The 20,251-nt window shown below is 34.1% G+C and overlaps 1 protein-coding gene across 1 annotated transcript; it reads right to left on the reverse strand.

Annotated features, from left to right (window-relative positions):
* Positions 1 to 16,281: 16,281 nt before the first annotated feature.
* Positions 16,282 to 18,001, reverse strand: LOC140183249 (DEAD-box ATP-dependent RNA helicase 5-like). Its single transcript, XM_072231276.1, has 5 exons — positions 17,624 to 18,001; positions 17,451 to 17,544; positions 16,541 to 16,871; positions 16,469 to 16,483; positions 16,282 to 16,367 (listed from the first exon to the last, which is right to left on the reverse strand). Exons 1-5 carry the CDS (start codon positions 17,659 to 17,661, stop codon positions 16,282 to 16,284), a joined length of 564 nt encoding a protein of 187 aa, XP_072087377.1. The 5' UTR covers positions 17,662 to 18,001.
* Positions 18,002 to 20,251: the final 2,250 nt, after the last annotated feature.

A 20,251-nucleotide genomic window follows, 5' to 3' on the forward strand; every position in this document is an offset into this window, starting at 1 on the left:
CCCTAAGGACTTGGGACTCTGCCGAGGAACTTTTGTTACAAAAATCCCATTGTTGGATGGGTGATTTTGAATGATTCAAAAGGAATCTTTAACTTTCCATGGTTTTGGAAGTTTTGGAAAGAGGAAGCCGAGAGTGGCTTATTTCAAAAAGGAAATTTTCCTTGAGTAAAATTGGCTTATGAGCCTAAGATAATTTGAGAAATGAGATCTTTAAAGCCAAGGCTGAAAAGAGTTGAAACTTGATTTCAAAGTGAAATGAATTGAGAAAATGATTTATGGCTTAAATGCCGATTTCATGAATTTGATGATTTTGAATGTGGAAGTGCTGTTTTATTATGAGCCGGAATGGCTATGTATGATTATGAATATTGACTGGTTCTGGATTGAACCGTGAGCCGGAATGGCTGTGTGTGATTATCAATATTGGCTGGTTCTGGACTGAACCGTAAGCCGGATGGCTGAGATGGATGTTGATCCATGGATGAGAATGAATACATGTATATGCTGAATTATTGATAATTGTGATTTTTGCACTTCCACTATTGGAGATGAGGGTTTCCCTGGGTAGTAGCAATGGCTAGCCACCATGTGCTCCAGGTTGAGACTCGAAGCTCTGTTAACCCAATGTCGTAAGTGTGGCCGGGCACTGTGAAAGGCCCGGATGAGCTCGCCCCCATAAATATTCACCAGTGATGGTGATGGATAAATATTCACCAGTGAAGGTGATGGATATGGATCATGATTATGATCAAGTTTATGATGAGTATAACTCGAGTTGGGGATGCACGACAGAGGGACAGTCCAATGGTTAGCTACCAGGACTTGTCGGGTTGGCTCTATAACCGACAGATGATATCATCAGCCACTAGGGACAGGCATGCATCATATGCATTTGTGTGACATTGGTTGGGTGTGCATATTATACTTGGTTTGCCTATGTGATTAATTGCTAACTGTTCTACTTGTAATAACTGTTTGTTTGTGCTTGAACTTCCTATCTGTGTTTGCATCTGGAACTCTGTTGGATTGTGGTGATTGGTTGTTGGTTGGATTGTTTGGGCCTAGGGCCGTGGTTGGAAAGAGATGAACTGACGGTTGATTTCGGTTTTGTGTTTCTGGTTTGGAATAAAATTATGAAAGGCTATTTTGGTTCCGCATAGATAAACCGTTTTGAAAGGCTTTTGAGTTTTGAGAATTGAACGGTTCTTCTTTCCGAAAAGATTTCCGACTTTACTTTCATTGTAAACCGTTGTTTTTGAAAAGAGGCATAAGACGGTTATGAATCACTGGTGCGATTATCTTCATGTATCCTATTACAGTAATTCCCAAAAATCCTCTACTGAGAACCCTTTCGAGGATGATGTTCTCACCCCCCTACATTTTTCCCCTTTCAGGATATGGGCGCAGAAGTTACGAAGAGCTTATTTAATTGTTGTTGTGATGCCCTGTATCGTTTTAGTTATGGTTTATTGTACCCTCGCCTTTATCTTGATATATTCTGTAAGAGGGATAGGAAATTGTATTGGATTATGCTTGTAATAATATTTATATATATGTATGTATATATATATATATATATATATATATATATATATATATATATATGTATGTACTCTTTATGAGTTTCTGTAAGTTGTATGGATGTACGTTGTATATCAAAAGTATTTTTGGGAGCGGTATTGCGGTTTAAAATTTCAAACAGGCTCATATTTTAATATTAATTAGTATAAGTGTCATCGTAATATCCGAGCTATCAGAGTTGCGCAGCCGGAAGCGTTGTCTTTGGTAGTCAGGGTGTTACAGTTAACATAACACAATTATATATTATACTTACATCTGGAGCCTGGCTAGATGCAGCATGGCTAGTAGCTGCCTCGCTAGATGGAGCACTTTGGGTGTTAGGGGCATCCTGTAAGTTTAAGTTGACCACTGTTACTCATTACTATATGAATCCTGAAATATCTAACTAAACATAGACATACACCAATATAGCAGATTACTAAGAATAAATACAATACTAACATCATCCTGTGGTGCTGACTGTGATAGTGGAAGGACAACTAATGACTGACTTGTCCCACCTTTCTTCGACTTCTTGGTCTTAGGTTTCCAGTTGGGGTTAGATGGGGCACCCTTGTATGTCTTGTAATTATGTCCCTCTGACCCACATTTACTACAAGTTACCTTAAAGGATCTCTTAAGCTTGGCACCTTGCTGCATCATAGGTTCAGCTGGATCCTTTTGTCTGTTGTGTACCTTTGGTCTGCCAATTGGTCTCTTTATGATGGGAGGATCTGGTCTCGAATACTCACTCCGTGTCCAAAATTCCTGACTAGGCACCGGTTGAATAGAATATGCATATGTCTTATGGATTGACTCCATGCATAACTATGGGTGCACATATTCTTCAGGTTGATCATGTCTTTTCCTGATTGCTTCCACTGCATGGATACAGGGCATGCCTATAACAGAGCAACATCATGCATTTGTATTAAACAAAACCAGAAAATTCAGAATAGTAAACCAAGTAAATCAGAACAGATTTAACAATGCTATTAAAACTAACCAGTCAGCTGCCATTTGTTGCATGAGCAGGTTTGCTTGATGAGATCCACATCCACCTTTGTTATATGACGACTCACTTCGAATCTCTTTCGTTCTTCGTCACCTGTCCACTCTGCAACCCACTTGTTGCTGGGCCTAATAAGACGATCCAGCCTCTTCTGCTGAACAGGTGCGAGCTTCCCAGAAACATTTTGTAGCAACTGCTTATGCTTGACCATCCTCCGCATCAGATAGCACCTAATTTCTTCACACATTGTGAGAATAGGCTTGCTTCTGTAGTTTACAATCTTCGAGTTGAATACCTCACACATGTTATTTGTGAGGTTGTCCACTTTTGGTCCATGTGAGAAGTAGGCCTTCTCTCTTTGTCATTCTTAATCCACCTAAGCTCCCTACCCTCAGCAATGAATGAGTCTTTTACAACTTCCTTAAATCTGTCAATGGTGGCATACCTTGTCCCTAACTCAAACCTCCCCTCTCCATGCTCATAATCGTCATCAAACTCAGCGAATTTATGCTTGCTAGATTCATCATCTGATGAAATAGGTGTATGTAAAGTCTCAGATTCATAGTCATATACCGGGTCATCATCATCATCTTGCATCAAGCACTCATAGAACCTAACATCTTGGTCCATGTTGGGTTGTGGGCCTCTGTTGGGCTGCACATTAGGATCAGGCCCAACATTATTTCTCGTCTGCTTCTCATTGGGTCCACTGCTTTGTCCCATCTTCTTCCACATCTTTCTTTTTCTTTTAGCACCTGTCTTGTTTGCAGCTGTCTTCTTTGGAGACACAACTTTCTTCTTTCCCTTCATTACTCTCTGCCTTTTGCTACCCTCATCATCAGCACTTGTATCATCATCATCACTGTCACTTTCAAACCTAGGAGGTGGAGGTTTGTAGGGCTCATCCTCCGTGCTCTCGTACCCATCATCAGATGACGAACTCTGATCATCCACCAAAACCTCTCCCTCATCAGGATTGTTACTTTGCTTTCCAGCATCCTCCACAATCTCAGGTTCATCAACCGGGTGGTCAAAGTATAGGTAAAACTCGTCAGTCTCTGTATTCTTCATTTTGTTCTCTCGCATTTCGTTAATCCCTGCATCCCCTGTGAGAATATGCAGCCCAGACTCAATATCAGGACTCATTGGATCATACCAATAAACTGTCTTGTATGATTGGTACCCCAAGCCCTTGAACAGTGTGATCAAGTCTCCAAAATTAACGAAGTCCAGGTCCATTTCTGGAAACTTCTCCACCTTCCCATTTTTGTAAACCAGACAGCCATTACTCTCTCTCACAAAATTACCTCCATGGTGGAACACAGGCACTACAAACACATCAACCATCTAAGACAAGAAAAACGGAAAACTGTAAACAATGATCAAGAATTACTCTTTTCACATATTAAAAGGCAAGAACCTTCAACATCCAAAACGAAAAATAACCGAGAAAATTTTTTTGCCCTAACTGTAATTTAACTTCAACCGAAAAATCCGAATACTTTTTTTACAACTTCTATCAACATGCACGATCAGTCCATTCACATCATACTTCATACTTGCATACATATTTAACCTCACAATCCACTAACTACGCTACAGTACAGACTTCTTACCTTCGGTGACGAAGCCAGCAACTCACACAACAATGGACGCCGCTTCGACAGCCACTCCACACGGCGAACGTCTCAGCCTGGGTAGTGATCTTTTTGGAGGGAGAAACAGAGTATGATGATCGTTGGTATTCCTTAGGATTAATTGTAATTCAGAAAGGGAGATATGGGTGTAATGGGTATTGTAACGGACTTTGTAAGGGTAGGATGGCAAAACGACGTAGTTTAGTGGTGCAGGGACTTCATTGTCCAATTTTCGAATGGAGCTTTCCACTCAGCAGTCCAGCTGTCAACCAGGCGTCCCACGTCATCCTCACGGGAGCCAGATCAGACTTTTCTGACGGGTCCGGCGGAGGCAATTCCACGGAGGGACTCATCCGTCCAATATTTGCTAAGGTTGGGGATTTAAAAGTATTTTCAAATGCTCAGGGACAAAAATGTCCACGGGACAAAAGGTCAGGGACCTATTTGTCCTTTTCTCTTATTTTTATTAATTTTAGATGTTTCTTTTTCTTTAGTTTCAGATGTATTTTTGTTATATGTTTTGGATATTTTTTTTAGGATTTGGATAATTTTTTATAAAAATTTAAAATATTTTTTTCTTAATTTTCAGATATTTTCCAATAATTTTAGATATCTCGTTTTGTTAGGTTTTGGATTTTTTAAAATGATTTTGAATATCTCTTTTGTTAGGTTTTGGATGTTCCTATATCCGAAACTGATGCGTTCTTCTTACCATAATTGAAAGAATTTTGGATAATCATTTTACAATGATTTTGAATGTTTCTTTCTATTACGTTTTGGATGTTTCTTTTCATTTATTATTTTTTTTTATTTACTGTGAAGGGGAATGAAAGTGAAATTATGGCGATTCTTAAGTTGGAGTACTATTTTTTTGGTTAATGGACTCTTTTTTTTTTTTTCACTAATTAACTACAATTGGTTGTATCTCTAGTTGGTTATCTAGCAGAGTTGATATCTTAATTATAAGTAACATGTTCAACGGTAAATATTATGCATATATGAACAAAAACAATCTTTATAACTGAATATAGTAATATTTTATTTTGTCGATATAAAATATCAAGAATGTTAAATAACCAAACTTTTTTTTAGTTAAGGTTAACTAAGTCAAATTTATATACACGCATTTATTACGTTTTCGTTCTCGTTTTCATTCTCATTCTTCTTCCTTTCCCTCTTCTTCTTTCACCTTTATTATTCTCGTCACCATCTCTTTCTCCTACTCCTTCCTCTTATTTCTCCTCTTCCTCTCCCTCCTTTTTTTTCGTTTGATTTCTTCTTTTTCTTTTTCCTCCTTCATTATTATTATCGCCGTCATCGTCGTCGTCATCATCATCATCATCTTCATCTTCTTCTTCTTCTTCTTCTTTTTCTTTAGTTTAATATCATAAAATTAACTTAACGATTATAAAAATGACATAAGAATTTTAGTTAATGGCACAATAAATCTGTTAGAAATAATACCAAAATTTTTGTAAATGACACAAAAATCTTAAAGGATTATAAATCTAAAATCTTAATTTACTCAACTAACAAAATATATTCAAATGTGTTTTGGAAAAAAAAAATACATAAATTTATTACTAATAACACAAGAATGGATATACCTCCTATATATGAGTTCAATGATAATAAAAGTTAATTAAAAAATTTTGTGTCACGATTAAAAAATTTTGATACCAAAATTAAGAAACTTTCTGTGTCACGGTTAAAAAATTTTGATGTTATTTTTCTAATAAATTTTACATAATTCAAATTTTCCTTCTTCTTCTTCTTTTACCTTCTCATAATTTTTCTTGTTTTACTCTCTTTAATAATGTGTCACATTTAAGAAATTTTGATATCAAAATTAAAAAACTCCCTATTTTTCAACATAGTTAACATCATGGAATTGATTAGCTACGGATAATAACAATTAATCTTTTTAGGGAAGATAAAATGATTGATAAATAGGTTTTTTTAGTATGTGGTATTTTGTTGGAAATTAAATTAAGATTATTAATCATAATCATTAAGTTATTAAAAGATTATAAAAGTTTTAATATAACAACTCATTTATAAGTGTTTAAGAGAAGTGCAAATTGTCAATGAATTATAGTTTAAATGGCATAGTCTTTCCATACTTACTTAAGAGGTCATGAGTTCAAATCTCCCAATATTTGATAAAAAAAAAGTGCAAATTAAATTTATTAATATTGATAAAAACAAGAAGATTATAGAAGAAAAGTTGTATAATTTGACAAATCAAAATTAGTCAAATTACAAAAAAAAAAAAAAAGATTAAAGTTTGTGATTAAAATTTATCACAATTATATCATCATATGTTAGCATGTTTATCAAGTAGTAAAATAAGTTACCAACTTGTTATGTTACAATCTTATAGAGATATTAGTTGGAGTTGATTAGAAATAATTGGTGATTAAGAAAATTAGCATATTTAAGCCTATAAATAGACATTAAATATAATGATATTATTCAAGTAAAGTATACGAGGAATGAGTTTAGATTAAGAGTTTTCACTTTTTTTCTATTTGAAAAATTAATAAAGAATAGAAATATGTTTTATTGTTGTAGTATTTTTTTAAATATATTATTATGTTATTATTGAAAAAAAATTATCGAAGTTATGTTGAATTGTTGTTGACGTGTTTATGTGAGTGAGTATAAGCGAACGAGTGAGCTAACTATTCAATTTGTCTAATTTGGTTTAGCATCTTTAATACTCAGTTTCAATTCAATTTATTTTTTGTCCCACTTGTTATCTCTCACCATTTAAGGATTACATATCATAAATAGCTATTTAAGACTAAATATGACATTTATCACTTTAATATTTTATGTCCATTTATTTAGAATTTTATACAAAGTAATAAAATTTAATGAATTTTCTACCAAAATAAAATTGTTTCTATAAAGTTATCAGTTTTATTTCATCAATTATTTTTAATGTGAAATAAAATTTAAAATCAAATAACGTGATGTACATGTTAGATTTAAAATTCTAAAATACTTATATTTAAAATTAGAATAAACTATCATTTTTATCATAAAAATTTTAAACATTGACAAATTTACTCACAAAAAAAGAAGTTACAATTTTACCCATAAAAAATAGGTTTTGCATAACACAATTATCCGAATATTGAAAAATCACCTAAAAATTTTAAATTACTCTTTTTCTAACCCTAATTTTAACACCTCTTTTCTAAATCTCAATCCTTCCTTTATTCTTTTCATGAATTTCACCACAGTTCCTCATCGTTATGCAAGCAACATATCGAGGGACATTGACTTAAATACTCTTAAGTTGAGTGGAATGCTAAAGTCATGATTGTCATATACTTAAGGAGTAATTATTACTTTTAGCCATGCGAATAGGACTGCCTGATGAGGTCTTTACAGTGCTAATTGAGATGTGTTCATTCATTAGATGATTATGTGACAAAGCATTAAGTGCCCCATATCTGAAAAAGTTGCAAGATCAAATTGTCCTCACGTTATGCCACATAGAAATGCTATTTCCTTTTTCATTCTTCACAATTATGATTCATTTGATGGTGCACCTTGTAGAGAAAGCTAAACTTGGTGCGTGACTCTGTCAATTATAGATGGATGTACCCTATAGAGAGGTAAAATTATTTGCTTAGATCGTAATTTATTAGTTTATTGGATAGCATTTAATCTTTATTTATTGATAGGTATTTAGGATACTTGAAGTCATATGTACATAACAAAGCACAAATGGAAGAAATTCTTACATTTTATTCTAGATATTTGAAAAAAATTGAGACTAGATAGAATCGTCCTCGCCGAGTTGATGACGAACCAAATCATGTAGAATCAAACCCTTCGTTAAATATTTTGTTTTCTCAAGTAGGTAAACCACTTGATGTTTCTTCATATTTCACTTTAACAGCCATTGAGAAGTTACAAGGTGATAGACATGTGTTAGCTAACTGCTTCATAGTTGACAACTATCTCTAGTGAGTATTTCATAATTTTCTAATTCATATAATTAAGATTCTTTAAATGTCCTTTAATCCTAATATTAAGACATCTATAGAGAGTTTAGAAGCATTATATAAAAACAATTAAGAAGTCATACAAGAAATACATCAGAGATAAACAAAAAAGTTCATAGAGTTTGCAAATTAGTTCTCTACTCGTGTGAGTTAAATTCTTCTTCTTTGAGGATATTTTTTTCATTTTTCAGTATATGGACTTGATAAAATATTTGTCATGCTTTCTTAGATTGTTCAAGATCTTGATAAATTTGAAGAATCTAAGAGAACAGTATTTTTTAGTCTTGCCAAAGGACCGATTGACTAAGTAAGAAGATTTTATGCATATAATGTCAATGGATATAAGTTTAGGACTCTAGAACATGAAAAAAAGTTTAAAAACTCAAAACAATAATATTTTCGGCACATTTAGAACAAGAAGCTACTTCCGCAATAGTGATCCCCATATGAGGTTTGGAGCAATTTTTTATTATGGAAAGTTAGTGAACATCATTAAACTTAATTATGATGGTATATTTTTTGTAACTTTGTTTAAATGTGAATGGACTAATACCACTAATCCAAGGGCTATGAAATTAGATAAGTTAAGTTTTACCTTCATCAACTTTAGCAGATTAATACATACCAGTGAGCATGAGGATGATGAGTCATATATTAAGATTTACGAAGTTTAAATGATTTATTATGTGGAGGATGGAAAAGAAAATGGTTGGAACATACCTATTTAAGTAAAGTCAAAAGACTTATATGATAAATTATGACAATGAAGAGATAATTTATGACAATGTAAGTTATCCATCACAAGATTTGGGATAATTTTTTTCAGATAACATTTCACATATAACATAAGCTAGAGAAATTATACAGTGATGTAAATCTTTTATTGCAAGTATTAGAGTGCTACATATTGTTTTCTTTCATAATTTTATATTTTATTATATATATTTAATATAATTTGATTTAATAATTTCTCATTTTTTAGTTGTTAGTTGATTAAATTAAATATTATTATTTTATTTTTATTCTCTCATTCATATATTAATTTTAATATCTCATGATAAGTAATAAACATGTCTAAGAGAAAGATTATTTCTTTAAATGAAAATACATCTACTCATGAGTTTAATGATTCATCGTCCGTTCATCAAAATAAAGCCTCTCAATTCATAGAATTTGAAACTACTTTATCTACTGATTTAGAAGTTCCACATATTCAATTAATACAAGGAAAAAGTCCAATAAGTACTAGACAATTGAATTGGAATATACGTTATAAACTTTTGTTTAATTATAGCACTATATATTTATAGATGTACAAAAAAAAAGTATAATAATGCATGGTATACCATTTGAATGATTTGATAGATGCAAATGGAATGATTAAAGGAGGTTACTTTAGATTGAAAAATGCGTGGATGCTATTTCGTAACACTAAAATTATTGTACATTAGAATAAGAATGACCAACTAATTAGTGAATCTGGTGGCCTTTTAGACTTGTTTTTGGAAGGTGTTGCTGGAAATTTCAAAAACTTTTTTATAAGTTATGAGAAATGGCTTTTGATTCCAATAGAGCCATATAAAAATGAAGCATATAAAAATATTATTCATGTTCTTCTCTCTTATATAATTATTTAACAATAAATAAATTGTTATTGAATTTTATTTTGTAAACTACTATTTTTTTATATATCATTCTTTTATCTATTTACTTCTCCTCGCAATCGACTTGTACGCATAAATGATAAAAAAAAAGGGAAAATTAAAGAATTTTAAATTTAATAAATATTTAAAAAGAGACCCCTAACTGAAAAATAAGAATCGTTTGGGAGTGTAATATTAGATGTGTAAGCAAGGTCGGTGGTACGTAAGAGATAGATATGGTGAGTAGTAGTGAGTGGGTTTGTTGCTTGTCCATCGTATCATCTTTTATCTTTTCTTTTATCTATTTGCTACTCTATAGTTTATTGGATCATTTGAGTTTGATTCTATTAGTAGTGGGGCCTAGTAGAACTCTATGCTTGCATTGTATTCCTTTCAATTCATTTATTTCAATTTTGTCAAAGTTAACATCCATAAAATATTATTACTTACATAATAATGTTGGCTAATTAATAATCCACAACTAGAAAATGGATTAATACAGACAGATTTAATCTTTATTACAGACGGATTTTTGGTTACTAACGAATTTTGTCCCTTCATAAAAGTCTCGTCGGAAATTATTTACCAACGGATTTTTTCCGTCGAAAAATTACCGACAGATTTTTACCAGTTACCAATGGATTTTCCCTCTATAAATTCTCCATCCATTTTTCTGAAACGTCGAACTTTCTGATGGATTTTTCGTCAGTAGTTACAGACGAATTTTCCGACGAATTTTCCGTCAATAATTACAGACGAATTTTTCGACGAATTTTTCGTCGGTAATTGGCAACAGATTTTCTATTTGTAATTTGAACCTTGGAAAATCATCTCACACTCTGAATACAGACAGAAAATCTGTCTGTAAATCCGTCAGTAAGGTAAAATAGAATTTTTTTTAGATTTTTCCAATTACAAAATAAACTTGTTTTCATAAAAAATAAATATAAATTTAATACAAATTTTTATCTAATTTGTATTCGAATATTTATAATATTTAAAAAAATAAACAAATTCATCGTATTATCAAACTAAAAGAAAAGTACTATAAAAAAACAAGTCAATATAATTCAAAACATAAGCAAAGTGTATTGATCATCAACTATTGTAAAATCCGGTCAAACTGTAATTAATTAAATAATAAATTAAATAGGAGTGAATATGATTAGAAAGTTTAGCAATTGGAAATTGATAATTTAAATGTGATATTTGGATTCAGTGAATTTTTCAGAGTCGAAAAACAGTTTTCTGTGTAAAAACGCGCACTGGAATTTTGATCGGCAGTACCGGCTGAGATCTGTCTAGTACTGCAACTGAGAAAAGTGATTATAAGTAAATAAGGTTAAGAAATTAGGATTTATAATTAGGGAAGGTAGAAATATTTAAAATGCGATTTAAAGCGCTAAGCTTAAAGATTTTGGCCCAAAGTTGAGCCAACGGACTAAACCAAGTGAATTGGGCCCAAGTGAATCCAAGCCCAGCATATATAAGCCTTAACTTAAAGCCATTCAGCCACCACAACCCTCATTTAGTGTGGTTGTTGCTGAAATGAAAAGAGAGAGATGAGAAGAGAGAAACCCTAACTCTCTTTGATCTTCAAATCATCATAACTTTCTCTCCAGAACTCCGATTGACAAGTCGTTTATGGCCACGCATTGCTCTTTTCCTCCTCTTCGAGTCTATCTAAGTTTTGTGATGAGTATCTAACTCTCCTCTACCTAGTTTCGATTTTTCTCTTATATTTCAAATTTAATTTGGGTTTTGAGAAAATCTTGTGATTTTGGTTGTTTAGGAGTACTCTAGTATGAGCCATTGGTGATATTCATCACAAAATTTCGTGGGTTAAGGTAAAAAACCCTCTAACCCTTGTGATTTGTCATTTTTATGAACCCTAGGTTGATGTATATATGTGAAATTGGTTATGTTAGTGCATTTGGTGATTTTGGTGCACAATTGGGAGGTTGGTGTTGCTTGTGGAGCCTTGGTGAGGCTTGGAGCTAAGGTTGGTGGAAACCCTCAAGAAGAAGCTCAATTATTTTGGAGCTAAGGTTTAGGGTTTACGGTTTAAGTTTCATTTAAGTACCATGTGGTATGATGAGAATTCCCAGGCTAGATACACTTAGGATTAAGTTTGGATTGTGTAAATGGTTTGTACTAATATGCATAGTTGATATGTAATGTAAATTAATGACTGGATTGAGAATTGTGTGAATTATATGTTTGGTGTGTTGAGAATTTGATGAATTGAATAATGAGTATTGGTTTGTGGAATATGCATTTAAATTGTGAATTTAGGCCAGAGGCCATAAATTTTGGGCGGGGGCTGGGAAGAGGTAAGGAAGGTAAGTTGATGTGTATATTGTGTGATGATATAAGAGATTGGATGGATTATAGATATTAAATGTGTGAATAATTGGTTTGATTATTGAGTAATAAGGTTTGAGGAATTGAGGTGTGAAAATTGATAGTTTTGGGTGAAATATATAGATGAGGTAGGTTTGATTTTGGTTGAGTGTAATTATGTGGATGTGGTTGGGTTGTGGCCATTTGGATGAGTGGAAATGAATTTGGCTTCTGAACATTGAAAAAATTGGTGATTTCTATTTTTAGGTAGAAACTAATTTTTGACCAACTTTGGCGGTCCGTAACTTGATCCACGAAGTTTGGAATTCTTCAAAATTGGATTTTTATGAAAGTTTATTTAACGATATTTTCAACAGTTCAGAAATAGATGAAAAAGGAATTTTGTAGAAGAAGTTATGTGTGTTTGAAGTTTGGGGTTTGAAAATATAATTCTGCAGCTTTTTAACTTAGTAACAATTTTGGAATATCGTGCTGCCACGTGCACGCGTGGCCGAAGTGCACGCGTCAATCTCAATTTTTACTCACCCACGCGTGCGCCTGGCCAACGCATATGCGTCACTGCACTGATGCGAATGCCTCATAGAAAATCCAGAGAGTTGCGTGGGTACTGTGCTGGTTTTGTATGAGAAGCACAAAACGCACCCACGCATACGCGTGGCTGACGTGCATGCGGTACTTTGCTTTTCTGGCTCCTACGCATGCGCATGGGCGACGCTCACTCGTCACTCTACTTTTCGGACTTCCACGCATGTGCGTGGGCGACGTGCACACTGATACAAGAATTATTGTCAGTCTAGAATTTCTCTTAATAGAAATAGAACTTCGTTGTAAGCATAGTTCCAAATCAACTAATAACTCTCAATCAAATTTTAAAGAATTGGTTGTCACAAAGTTCAATCCCAATAAAAATAAACCGAAGTATTCAAACCTCGGGTCGTCTCACAAGGAATGGGTAAACATGTGCATCAACATTGGTTAGAATTCCGGGGTTGGGAGTCATGATCAAGAAATTAAACTACTAGGCTTAACATGCAAGAAATCTTAAAGTGCAAGAACTAAATCAAGTAACTAATATAATTCTATTCTAGAACTAATCAATTGACTATAACTAGAATTAAGCAATTGAAATTTTTGGGTTTCAAATATGAATAATAAAAGGAACTCTTGGCTAGGCATAGGAATTGGGGTCACCATCCTTGTCTAATAACCATATCTTGACAATTATGAGGAACCAAACTCACTAAGTCTACCTCCAAGAGCTTTAAGTACGTAATATCTACTCCTAAGCTTGAGGTACGTCAAGTGGCTTGATCAATCTCAACTCATAAGTCCCAATCCAACTACCAATTGACTTAGTAGTGGATTAGTGTCAATGGGTATCAACTTGACCACTAAGGATTCTCAAATCACCAAATCAATTAGACCCAATGACTCAAGTTTACCCAATTCCCTTAGCCTAGGCCAAGAGTAAAGAAAACTACTCCATAATCAAAGGAAACATTTCATCAAACACATGGTATGCATTAATAGAAGATATAATCAAATTGCAAATAAATTGGAAATTGAAAGTACCCACTAACAATTATCAATGGAAAACTACTCAAATAACACTATTAATCATGGAAAACATCAATGTATCATTAACAATTCAAGATCCATAAGGTTCATAAAATGAATAGAAAATGGGAAATAACAAGAGAAAACCAATCTAACATAAGATCTAAACAAAATTATATTAGAGAATTCAGATTAAGTAATCAAAACTAGAAATCAACAAAACCCAATTCAGAATTCAATAAGGGAAGATCAAATCAAACTAGATCTAGAGAGGAATAAGGGCTTCTCTCTCTAGAAGAACAAGAACAAAAAACTAGCCAAAATTATGTCTAAGTGTGTAATGAATGATCCCCATTGGCTGGTTATGGGTTATGTTATGAGCCGGATGGCTATGATAAATATTGAATTATGGTTGAAAATGAAAATATGATTTTGAATGATTGTTTTATCTTGAGCTCTCTTTCTCGAAAGTGCGACCCCAGAGAAATGAAGGAAGGTGAGGATCCCCTTCCTTGTTCTTCCTGGTATTGTAAAATCGCTCCCAGCGAGATGGTGGGAGGTTAGGATCCCCTCCTTGGTTCCTCCTGGGCATATGAGAACGTACCTCTTGGGTAGATGCAAGGATTGTGGTTGCGCCCTACTTGCTCCAGGTTGGTTAGTATAGAGGCTCCCCGGGTAGATGCAAGGGTTGTGGTTCCGCCCCACTTGCTCCGGGATGTGGTGAGATATACCTGCCTGGGTAGATGCAGTGGCATTAATCCACTTGTTCCGGGATGTGGTGAGACATACCTGCCTGGGTAGATGCAGTGGAGTGATTCCACTTGCTCTGGGTTTGGTTTTGAGACTCCTGGGGTAGATGCAGTGGTTAGCCCCCACTTGCTCCCAATTGAGTATGATTTATGATTGAAACTATCTGAGTCTCAGATTTCCTTGGGTAGATACAGTGGGTCGACTCCACTTGCTCTAGGTTGAGATCCAAGACTCTGCTGACCCTATGTCGTAAATGTGGCCGAACACTGTGAAAGTTCCGGATGAGCTCGCCCCCGTGAATAAACACTAGTGTGGGTGTTGTGTGATTATGATTATGATTGTGAATAACTTGAGTTGGGGATGCACGACAGAGGGACAGTCCAATAGTTAGCTACCAGGACTTGTCGGGTTGGCTTTATAACCGACATATGAGACTCATCAGCCATAGGGTAGGCATACATCATTTGCATATGTTTGAATTGTTTGAGTTTGCCTATTTATTTGGATTGCTATATCATATATGCTATGTTACCTGACTATATGCTATCTGTTCTACTTGTACCTTATTTGTGTATTACTTGTCTGTATTGATTGTGTTTGTACAACTGAGAGGTCCCTCATGCGGTGTCAGTTGACGCTGAGGGCTATTCTTGTTGAAATGGAATAATGATATGATTAATTTAAAATGATGATTATTGAATGAGATAATATGAGTTCCCTGGGTAGACGCAGTGAAGTAATTTCACTTGCTCTACATTGATAATGAGATCATATGAGTTCCCTGGGTAGACGAAGTGAAGTGATTTCACTTGCTCCAGGTGAGAATATGAAGTATTGATATAGAATTGCTGAGACAAAATAACTGGTGATGGTTTGGTTTATGATTTTGATTCTGATTTGTTGGAGAGTTAGAAAGTTGGGAAGCATGAGGAATGTGAATTAGATTTAGCATTCCCTTATGACAGTTGCCTATTTACGGATGAGTGAGAACATAGGATGAATATTTGGTGAAAGGAAGTTTAGGATGCTTAAATTGTATTTATTTGGCACTTTTACCGTACTGGAAACCCATGGGTCGGGGGTTCTCATTCCGTATATATCTCTTGTTTTTAGATACAAGTCCAGGTGCTCAGAAGTGAGCTGTGGTTCATCTGAGAGATGGCAAAGATCTTTATATTCTCTACTTTATATTTTTCTTAGAATCTCTCCACCTTTACTTTGAAAAACTTATATTATGTATTGAACTCTTTTGAACTTGCCTATAGAGGCTCTTATGTTTCTTTTGGGAGAGATTAGGAGATATTGTTGTCAACTACTTTCTTACTGTACCCTAGCCGGCCCAAACTTCGCGGGTCGCGACTAGTGGCTAATTACTTATGTCATATATCTATACACTGTCCTTCTCTTATTCTCTTTTGTGACTTTATCTGTATATCGTTTTCGGCTTCACGCTTTATCTTTTAGTTGTCGATGCGTGAGTGATACGACTTCTGATTTTATTTTTACTCTCTTTCAGGCTTCTCGTTTAATATTTCCTTTCAATATATATATGGTTATGTATAAAAAAAATCCACCTTGAGAGTCGTACAACCTTATTATCATTGACTTATGACTCGAGCATAAGGATTTGGATATTAGGGTGTTACAACTATAATTCCTAGTATATTGTTCAACCATACTAAAACTATCAGCTATAGTCTTCAGTGTCATCTTCATCCTCATCATCATCATAGTCCTCATCCAAAAGCGATTGAGGGTGGCGGCGGTGGCGGTGGCGGTGGTAGTGGAACTGCACTAGAACTACTTGACTTCACTTGGACTCCTAATATAACAGAAAATGATAGTTTAAACATCAATAGAATATCTTGCACAAATTCTAAAGAATTACAATCCAAAGCAAAATTTGTCGCAACAGTCACAAACCATCAGAAACGAAACCTGATCAGGTGCATAGAGAGAAGTGAAGAAAATATACCTTTTTCTTTACATGTGTGCCAAATTTTAAAAGGGCATCTGGCATAATTTGTCCAGCTTCTCTTGATACATTCACAAGCTTCCCAGCAAGACCCTGAATATTTCCATCCAATAGTGGCGAAAAAAAGTTGAGAAACAGCATGACAGGCAAATGAAGAACCTCAAATACATCGGGCATGGATACCACCTTATTCTGCTGTGTGAAGAATGTATGGGCAACACCCTTTTTATTAGCTCGTCTAGTCCGACCAATTCTATGAACATAATCTTCTGTAGTTAAAGGAAAACTATAGTTGATAACAACTTCAACATCTGGAATATCCAATCCACATGCAGCCACATCAGTAGCAATCTGCCCAATAAATTATAAATTAGGTCAATTAAATGACCGAAAAAAGCCACACACACTGTGTAGAACAATTGAAAGACCTCAAACCCTATTTATGGACACTCTCCACAACAGACATTCAGGGGAGACAAAAAACATATAGCTAAAAAAAGAAAACAAGAATAAAAATAGAAGGGAACGCTCAGTTGATAATCTATTTGCATTCTATTCAGTTTGGATGAAGATCAGTGGAAATAACAAAGTGAATTTATGTCCATTCACTAGTGATGTAAAAGATGGACTTTAGTTTTATGACAGAACCTGAACTAGTTTATCCAACAGTATAGTATATCGTAACATATGGCAGTCACAAAGCTAACCTTGCTAAACTAAATGTTGACTCTTATCACAAACAGAAGTTGGATGTAAAGCATTATATGGATAAGGCAGGAAGATAAATTACTGCTAAAAAGAAATTTACATGGTAAAAATAATGAAAGGAAAATAATCAACCCCCAACATGTCAGTATTTCAGAGAAAGGAACACCAAATCTTGCTGGTATTACCAATTCATAATCATAATCGCAGTTTGAAGCAGCATACCATTAAAGGGCAGCTCCCATTCTTGAATAATGAAAGTGCCTTTGTACGATCATGTTGTGCATTGTCTCCATGTATGGACACAACCTTCCAACCTCTGAAAAGAATTTATCATGTCACAAGTAGCTAATGTCAACAACAAACACTACATGTGTACACACACACACACAACATACCCTTGTTGAAGCATCCTTTCAACTCGTGTGGTTTCCATTTTGTACAAAACAAAGATCAATACTCGGTTCTTGATAAAAGATACACACTCTTATCAACATGTAGAACAAAATAGTTAAGTCTAAAGATATCAACTATCAATATGCTTCATGATAACTCGTCCTTTTTAGGCTACAAAAATACATGTATATGTTCATTGAAAACCAAATGAACACTGGAAAATGTTAGGAATTAAGGATAGCAACAACTTGATCCAATGTATTAACTATTCACTGCTTCCTGGGAAGATATCTCTAGTTTTAAGGATTAATTATCATGGAGAGAGACCTCTGAGATTTGTGGTATTTTTCCAGTAAAGCAACCAGTCGCTTATCACGCGCACAGTCTAGATTTGGTCAATACAGACCTCAACTATCTGCATGACATCATGATTCGCAGCTAAGTCTTCTGAATCTACAACAACCTGTCACAAGTTCAAAAATCAGTTTCCACAACAACTAAATAAAAAACTAGTTGAAAGCCACTTCTAAAATCTAGATACAGACCTTTACAGGGTTGGGATCCATAAACTCCTATGCTAACTGATGAACTGGTAAGGGCCAAGTAGCGCTAAACATCACCATTTGGCGAACTGCAAATTATTAGAATTCCTTCAATAAAATCCATTAACATCTGTACCCATTAAGTCGAAGATCCAAGTTAAATTTACCAGGGGTTATATCCTTAACAAACAAGGAAACTTTTTTACTGTATAAAGAAGAAAAATCATGACACCCATCTCACTAATATATCACGAGTCAAGATTATGGTCATAATCAAATGATAGGAAATTATAGCATTCCAAAAAAGAGGGATATATGCTAATAGCTAAGGACATGTACTTTGCACACTATTGAAATAGGAGGTTGAAGTCCATCACGCCTCCTGGTTTCTGTGTTTGTGTACAAATATATAAAATTATATGTGAATAACAAGGAGGTAATGTTCATTTTAGTCCTTTGACTAAGTAGGAATAACTCCATTTAGGCAGACACTTAATCAAAGCTACCACACACATTGAAATATCTATTATTGTCAAAATAGATTTGAATGTAATGTTTCATCTCAATGAACTAAGCAATAGGCAAAGTGCGACACAATGGTTTTGAAAGATAAAGAGCCTAAAATCAATGAAACAACAACCTATGCATTAAAAGATAAGAAGCATACTTGTTTTGCAATATGATCCCCGGATAGAAGCAATATTTCATTTATCATACAATACTCAATGCAATACAAGCAACAACACAACACAAGCAATACTCAATGCAATACAAGCAACAACACAACACAAGCAATATTTCCTTTATCATAAAATACTCTAGAAATCAATGAAGTTTACAACACAAGAATTGCACTAACCTGAACTCGAAGCAAAAAGTTGAAGGGATTGGACCAAAAAGCTCTGAGCGAACACATAAATTAGTCTTCTAACAATCAACTACTGTGTAATGAGAGAGAGAGAGAGAGAGAGAGGGAGGGAGGGAGGAGGAGGGAGGAGAGAGAGAGAGAGAGAGTTAGAGTTGTGGTTATATAATAAATACTAATTATGGAACGCACATTCAGCAAAGAAAAAATATGAAATTTGATATAACAAAGTACATTCTTTAAGAGCAGGTTTATTCTCAACAATCTGAAACTAAATATTTAGGCAAAATTGAATTTACTATTCTCATCAATCATCAAACAAGAATGCATTATTAAAGAGCAAACTAGAAATCAATATTGCAGCTAGCATCAAGTTGGATTTCACCAGCTGGTATTGAGCTTCTGGATTCAATCAATGCTAATAGTAGCAATAGATAATGGACAATGATCAAAATAGAACTTTTATATATATTTGTATTATAATAGTAGCAATAAAATCTCGGCATTCTACACCCAATATGTATATATATTTGTATCATAATAAATATATATTGAGACTTATTAAAAAAAAGAAGAAGAGGAAGAAAATAATATCTTAACTATTGGATGAAGAGGGAAGTGAAGGAGGGTGGTGCATGACAAGATCCATTGGAGATAACTATCTTCTTCTCTTGTAAGAGTATTCTGCTTTAGTTTTATTCTGTTTTAGTATTTGTGGATTGTGAGGCAGGCCTGTGCTAGTTCGGATCTCTGAGAGTAATATATAACTAGTAGATAATACCTTGAAAACTGAATCAATTGAGTAATTATCTCCAAGCCTAAATTATCCCCAAGCCTAGGATCCACTAGTTCTTTAAGACCACCTTTAGGATCTAGTTGATAAAAAACTTGATGAAACTGCCATAAAAATCACCAGAAAAATTAGAAAAGAAGGAACATAAAGATAATCTGAATTACTTATGTAAAGCCACTAAGCCCTCTAATGTTATCAATTATCACACACAAAAGAAGAAGTAATGCATAGTAGGGTATCAAAATTCACCAAAGCTATAAGTCCCTTGATTTCATCACCACCATTGATCACAGCTTCTTTAGCAGAAATAAGCTCATAAAGCTCCAAAAGCAAAGACATCTAATTTAGGAGAAACTCTGCCATATATATACCTGCAAATAAGAGAATAAAATGGTTCAATGGTATAATTAAATTTGATCCCTTAAGTGCA

The sequence above is a fragment of the Arachis hypogaea genome, chromosome 20 (genome assembly GCF_003086295.3).
Source record: "Arachis hypogaea cultivar Tifrunner chromosome 20, arahy.Tifrunner.gnm2.J5K5, whole genome shotgun sequence".
NCBI classification, from domain to species: Eukaryota; Viridiplantae; Streptophyta; class Magnoliopsida; order Fabales; family Fabaceae; genus Arachis; species Arachis hypogaea.